The following is a 7,210-nucleotide window of genomic DNA, read 5'->3' on the forward strand; positions in this document are numbered from 1 at the left end:
TTTTGCCTAGGCCATTCGATTGACCCAGGAGGCCCGATGGGACCTCCCCTATCGGGTCATTCCATGGTCCTGCCTGGGGAAGTGGAGAGTTGTCTGCATGCGAGTGTGCCCTGGTTCTTGCGCCCGATGTGCATTAGTGGCAGGCCACTCCCAGGCAATGTCTTGTCGGTCAGAGCGCGTCCCGTCAGTCCAGGCGCATCCCCTCGGATTCCATCAGCATTGATCTCCCACCTATAATGAATAGGGGAAGGCAGAGAGTTTTTTGTCCCAACCTTTCGCCTTTCCCCAGTTGCTACGCCTCTTCCATAAATAGGGAGGGGGAGGGGAGTTCTTGCCCCACTCCTTCGCCTGCTTTAGAGCCGCTACCTCTTCTCCTTCCTTCCACCAAATGAGTTTGTGCGTCGTGGCGGGTCCTAAGTGAGAGAGGGTAATGCCAGGGAGAGAAAAGCTCATAGATCCGCCGGTGAATCTGGAGCGCGATGTCGAGCTGGGGGTCATCAATGTAGATGAGATGGTGCAGGCTGCCTTTGCTGAGAAGGGGCCACTGCTGTCAAAGGAGGAGGAGGATTGGAGGGTGCCAAGCGTCATCGGCCTTGCCATCGTTCATTGTGGCCTTTCCTCGGTGGGAGACGCCCCCCACCCAGACATCGTTGTCAGGGTTGCGGCGGATGATGATGGCATAGTCCCTGGACGCCATGGTGGGGGTGTCGTTGTCAGGGTCATGGCTGATGACGATGGTGTAGTCCCTAGGTGCCCCGACAGGGGGCGCCGTTGTCAGGGTCATGGCTGATGATGATGGCATAGTCCCTGGGCACCCTGAGGAGGGCACCACAGTCGCCGACGTGGTGCTCGACGTTTGTAGAGGTCGGTGCCTTCGAGGATCCCGCGGAACGGTAGGGCGTCGCTGATGGAGAGCGTGGCGTGGCGACCGTAGCAGTACTCGTAGAAGGGCTGGTCAGAAACTATAATCGAATAAGTTTGTGGGGGAGTCCCCGAGTGAATAGTCTTTTGTATTTGTGATTACATTAGTCCTTTTTGTGATGGGATCACTTTGTAGGTAATTAATTTTGTGCGGAAAAATGCATAAGTTTTCAACTTTTGCTACGGCAAACAGCTTTTCAGCTTCCTCTTTTCTTTTGTATAAGAGGTTTTGGTGCCTTCCGGCTCATCCCATAGTCCAGGTTGCAAAAACTAGGAGTGTAGGCGAATCAATTCTGATCATGCTGGTGAGCAAGGAGGTCATAGCCGCTGGGGCGTGGGTTTCCCGTAGTCCTACCAGTTGTACTAAGAATTGATTCCTAAAATCCTAGCCCTTAGGACTTGTTACGAGAAGAATGGAAAACTTTTTAGAGAATGTTTGCAAAGGTAACACAGGCAGTGTTTGTAAGATAAACGTACTTGTATCACTTATATCAGCCCCCGAGTGAGGTCCGACCCCTCGCAATTTGCAGGGGTCGGATGTCACTAAAGGTCGGGGATCTCTGAAGATAAAAACTTGATAAGGGAAAGTATGCGTTTATTAAGGGTAAAAATGACGTAGCTGTTCAATGTTCTAGGCGTTGGTGAAGACCTTACCGTCGATGGTTTTCAACTTGTAGGTGCCTGGCCGGAATTCTTCCGCGACGACATACGGCCCCTCCCAGGGTGGGAAGAGCTTGTGGTGATCTTTGTTGCTCTGTACGAGGCAGAGGACAAGGTCCCCAACATTGAAGGCTCGGTTCCGTACCCATCGACCGTGGTACCGTCGCAATGCCTGTTGGTACTTGGCTAAACGGAGGAGGGTGATGTTGTGAGCTTTGTCTAGTTGGTCCATGACGTCTTTGCGGGATGCCTCGGCTCCCCGCTCATCGTATGCTCTGATCCTTGGCGCTCCATAGTCGAGGTCCGTTAGGAGGATGGCCTTGGAACCGTAGACCATGAAGAAAGGTGTGTAGCCGGTGGCCTGTCTAGGAGTTGTCCTCAGGTTCCAGAGTACCGCAGGGAGCTCGGTGACCCAGCGTGCGCTGAACTTGTTTAACCGGTTGAAGATCCTGGGTTTGAGGCCCTGTAGGAGCATGTCGTTTGCGCACTCGACCAGCCCATTCATTCGGGGGTGCGCGATGGCAACCCAATTGACTTGGATGTGTTGTCCATCGTAGAATCAAATGAATTTCTTTTCGGTGAACTGCGTGCCGTTATCTGTGATGATGGAGTTCGGTACTTCGAAGCGATGGATGATGTCGAGGAAGAATAGCACCGCTTGCTCGGACTTGATCGCAGAGATCGGTCGAGCTTCGATCCATTTTGTGAACTTGTCTATAGTGACAAGCAAGTGGGTGTAGCCCCCGTGTGCCTTTTTGAGAGGCCCAACCAGATCAAGCCCCCAAACCACGAAGGGCCACATGATGGGGATCATCTAGAGTGCCTGGGCCAGGAGGTGAGTTTACCGAGCATAGTACTGGCACCCTTCGCAGGTGCGTACGATTTGCTCGGCGTCAGCTACTATAGTGGGCTAGTAGAAGCCCTGTCGGAATGCGTTCCCAACTAAGGTTCTAGGCGCGGCATGGTGACCGCAGACCCCACCGTGGATATCGCTCAGCAGAAGCTTCCCCTATTCGCTAGGAATACAGAGCTGTAGGATCCCGGTGTGGCTCCTTTTGTAGAGTTCACCCTCTATAAGAACAAAGGATTTGGCATGTCGTGCGAGCCGTCGGGCCTCCGTCTTGTCTGTTGGCGGCGTGTCGCGGAGGAAGTAGTCGAGGTAGAGTGTTCTCTAGTCATCTAGAGGGTCCAGCTCCGTCGTTGGATCTTCTTCAACCTCCATGACACCGGGGCCGGGCGGAGCGGCCGGTTGGTCAGCCCTCGGGGCTAGATCAGATGGGCCATCATCGATCCATTCTGACCCTTTGTAGCGCACCGAGGGTTTATGTTGGTCGCTGGCAAAGACGCCCATTAGCACCGGCTCTCAACCAGATGCTGCCTTCGTGAGTGCATCGGCCGCCTCGTTGAGGCGCCTCAGGATGTGATTGAGTTCGAGGTCGTCGAACTTGTCCTCCAGCCATCGGATTTCTTGGTAGTACGCAGCCATCTTGGCGTCATGGCAGCTTGACTCCTTCATGACTTGGTTAACGACCAGCTGAGAGTCGCCCCGAATGTCGAGGCGTCGGATGCCCAACTCGATGGCGATGCACAGGCCATTGACGAGTGCTTCGTATTCGGCCACATTATTTGATGAGGGGAAATGGAGTCGAACCATGTACCTCATGCGGACCCCGAGGGGTGATACGAAGACCAGCCCCCGCGCCGGCGCCCTTCTTCATCAGTGATCTATCAAAGTACATTGTCCAATACTCTTGATCGATGACGGTCGGTGGTGTCTGGACCTTGGTCCACTCCGCGATGAAGTCAGCCAACACCTGGGACTTGATCGTTGTTCGGGGAGCATACGTGATGCCTTGATCCATCAGCTCGAGTGCCCACTTTGCGGTTCTTCCTGTGGCGTCCTGGCTATGGACGACCTCGCCGAGGGGGAACGATGTCACTACTGTCATAGGGTGTGACTCGAAGTAATGGCGTAGCTTCCTCTTGGTGATGAGGATGGCATATAGGAGCTTCTGGATTTGAGAGTAACGGGTTTTGGAGTCGGACAGTACCTTGCTGATGAAGTACACAGGGTGCTGCACCTTGAGGGCGTGCCCCTCTTTTTCCTGCTCTACTACTAGGGCGGCGCTGACCACTTGTGTGGTGGCCGCTATGTATAGCAGGAGGAATTCTCCATCGCTTGGAGGAACTAGGACTGGGGGTTTTGTCAGAAGTAGTTTAACCATGTCAAGCGTCTCCTGGGCCTCGGTTGTCCACTCGAAATGGTCAGCTTTCATCAGGAGTCGATAAAGGGGGAGTCCTCATTCGGTGAGGCGCGAGATGAATCGGCTGAGGGCGGCGAGGCACCCTGTGACCCGCTGAACCCCCTTTATGTTTTGGATCGGGCCCATCCTTGTGATGGCTAAGATTTTCTCTGGGTTGGCTTCGATGCCACGCTCGGAGATGATGAAGCCGAACAGCATGCTCCTCGAGACCCCAAAAATACATCTCTCGGGATTGAGTTTGATGCAATTTGCCTAGAGTTTCGCAAAGGTTTGCTCAAAATCGGCGACAAGGTGGCCAGCCCGTTTGGACTTAACTATGATGTCATCGATGTAAGCCTCAACGGTCTACCCGATGAGGTCCCCATACAGCACTGGTAAGTGGCCCTAGCGTTTTTTAGACCGAACGGCATTGAGATGTAGTAGAACGATCCGAAGGGGGTGATAAAGGACGTCGCGAGCTGGTCGGACTCTCTCATCATGATTTGGTGGTAGCCGGAGTACGCATCAAGGAAGCAGAGGGTTTCGCACCCTGAGGTAGAGTCAACTATTTGGTCTATGCATGGCAAAGGAAACGGGTCCTTTGGGCACGCCTTGTTGAGGCCCATATAGTCAACACACATCCTCCATTTCCCGTTCTTTTTTCGTACAAGGACGGGATTGGCTAACCACTCTGGGTGGTGTACTTCCCTGATGAATTCGGCAGCTAACAGTTTCGTAATTTCCTCACCGATGGCCCTACGCTTTTCCTCGTCGAAGTGGCACAGGCGTTGCTTCACCAGCTTGGAGCCTGGATGGATTTTTAGGGTATGCTCGGCGACCTCCCTCAGAATGCCTAGCATATCCGAGGGTTTCCACGCAAAGATGTCTTTGTTGTCGCGGAGGAAGTCGACGAGCGCGCTTTGGTACCAATGTGTACCGTTTTACCCTTAGAGCTACTGGGATCTATGAGGACCTCCTTGGAGCCCTCGGCCGATTTGAACGACCCGGTTGACCTCTTTGCATCGGGTGCTCCTTCGGCGACCTCCTCCTTGAGGGCGGTGAGTTCCCCGGAGGCGACGATTGCCGTGGCATGGCCACAGCACTCGACCTCACACTCATAGGCATGCTGAAGGGAGGTGCCGACGGTGATGACCCCGTGGGGGCCTGGCATCTTCAGCTTGAGGTACGTGTAGTTGGGGATGGCCATGAACTTCGCGTAGCATGGTCATCCTAGGATGGCGTGGAAGGTTTCAGGGAACCCTACTACCTCGAAGGTGAGGGTCTTAGTCCTATAATTGAACTGATCCCCAAAGGTAACGGGCAGATCGATCTGTCCGAGTGGCATGGCCTGCTTCCTGGGGATGACGCTGTGGAAAGGCGCTCGGATTGGGCGGAGGTGCGTTCGGTCGATGCCCATTACATCGAGCGTCTTTGCGTGCATGATGTTGAGGCCGCTGCCTCCGTCCATCAGAACTTTGGTGAGGCGCTTTGGGCCAACGATTGGGTCGACAACAAGCGGATACCTTCTTGGGTTCGGGATGGTGTCCGGATGGTTGGTCCGATCGAAGGTTATGGCGGACTCCGACCACCAGAGAAAAAGAGGTGTGGCTGGCTAGGCCATGTAGACTTGGTGGCGTGTGACCTTCTGACGACATTTGGAGTCGTAGGCCGTTGATCCTCCGAAGATCATGAGGCAGCCGTCTGGCGTTGGAAAGCTGTCGTCCTTCTCCTCAGCGTCGTCGGTAGCGGGGGCAGGTTCCTTCCCCTGTTCCCCTTTGTTGGAGCCTCCAGACAGGAACTTCCGCATGAGGCTGCAGTCTTTGAGCAGATGCTTTACGGGGAAGGCGTGATTCGGGCACGGCCCCTCGAGCATTTTCTCGAAGTGGTTCAGAGCGCCCTCCACGGGCTTCCGACCACCCTTGCGGTCAGCAGCAGCCACGAGTGGGTCCTTGCGCTGTTGCTTCTTGTTTTTCCTTTTGGTGGAACGATTGGATGTGCCTTCGCCGGCACCCTCGTCCCGCCTTGCCTTGCCCTTGAGGCAATCAAAGATCACTCCGACCGCCTCTTCCCCTGAGGCATGGCTGGTGGCGATGTCTAGGAGCTCCTTGGTGGTCCATGGGCCCTTGCGTCCTAGCTTATGAACCAAGGACTCACAGGTCATTCCGGACAGGAAGGCTCCTATCACGTCGGCGTCGACGACGTTGGGAAGCTCGTTGCACTATCGGGAGAAGCGTCGGATGTACCCACAAAGGGTCTCACCGGCCTTCTGGCCATAGTTCTTGAGGTCCCATTGGTTTCTAGGGCGTTTGTACGTGCCCTAGAAGTTTCCCACGAAGATCTCCTTCAGATCCACCCAACTCTAGATTGCATTGGATGGTAGGTGTTCCAACCATGCCCGAGCCGAATCGGCCAAGAACAGTGGAAGGTTGTGGATAACAAAGTTGTCATTATCCGCACCACCGGCTTGACAGGCAAGCCGATAGTCTTCAAGCCAAAGCCCGGGGTTTGTCTCCCTGGAGTATTTGGGGATATTAGTAGGTGGTCGATATCTTGGCGGGAATGCAGCGTTGAGGATGTGCCGGCTAAAGGCCTGAGGCCCTAGGAGGCCAGGGCTCGGGCTCTAGTCCTCGCCGCTGTCGTAGCATCTGCCGCATCGAGGATGATAGTCATGGCGGGCTCCTTCCTTTGGGTCACTGTAGGCACGTCTGCGGGCATCAAGGGTGCTGCGTGCGTCGCGGTTGTGGCCGAGACGTTGATGCACTGGGATTGCAGCGCGCTGCCCGTCGCCTTGCGGTGCTTGGTGGACAGATGCATCCCTGGCGGGGTGTACCGAGGGCATGCGCTGGCTGGTGTCAGGCTCACGTCGCTGAGACAACGAGCTCTCCGCCTGCTGTGCTGCCGCATGCTCAAGTAGCGTGCGGATTTCGTGGTGGGCCTGGCGATCCTCGGGCGTTGTAGCCTCTGGAAAGCCACGAAGTAAGGCCGTTGCGGCGGCGATGTTTTGGCTTGCCCGAGCAAAGTGGGGAAGGGTTTCATCGTTGGCGATGATCCTTCGGTTTACGTCATGGGCCACGGCGCGTGCGTGCCCTCCATCTCCGAGGCGCCTGATCTCCTCGTCGATCTTCTCATACTCCCGAACAAGCTGTTGTCCGGCTTCATATATTTCCCTCTTTTGGGCTCTCAGCTGCTCCACCCCAACGTGCGGTGGGGCAGCTGTCCCCCTCTCGGTTGCGCCGCCATGGTTGCCTCCCGGGGTAGTCTCCTCCGTGGAAATGCTTTCGACGTGTCCCTCAGAGGTTTCCGCCATGAAACATTCCTAGGAGGGATGATGGCTCCCCCTACCAGAGTCAGAGCCAGAGTCTGACCCCGGCCCCTCCGCGAGGAGG

General features: G+C 55.4%; 1 protein-coding gene across 1 annotated transcript; it reads right to left on the reverse strand.

The window, feature by feature from the left end:
• Positions 1–1,552: 1,552 nt before the first annotated feature.
• LOC136503133 (uncharacterized) lies at positions 1,553–2,086 on the reverse strand. The gene has a single exon (XM_066498308.1). The coding sequence runs from the start codon at positions 2,084–2,086 to the stop codon at positions 1,553–1,555; it is 534 nt and encodes a 177-aa protein (XP_066354405.1).
• Between the last annotated feature and the right edge of the window lie 5,124 nt (positions 2,087–7,210).

Source organism: Miscanthus floridulus, chromosome 14 (assembly GCF_019320115.1).
Source record: "Miscanthus floridulus cultivar M001 chromosome 14, ASM1932011v1, whole genome shotgun sequence".
Taxonomy (NCBI): domain Eukaryota; kingdom Viridiplantae; phylum Streptophyta; class Magnoliopsida; order Poales; family Poaceae; genus Miscanthus; species Miscanthus floridulus.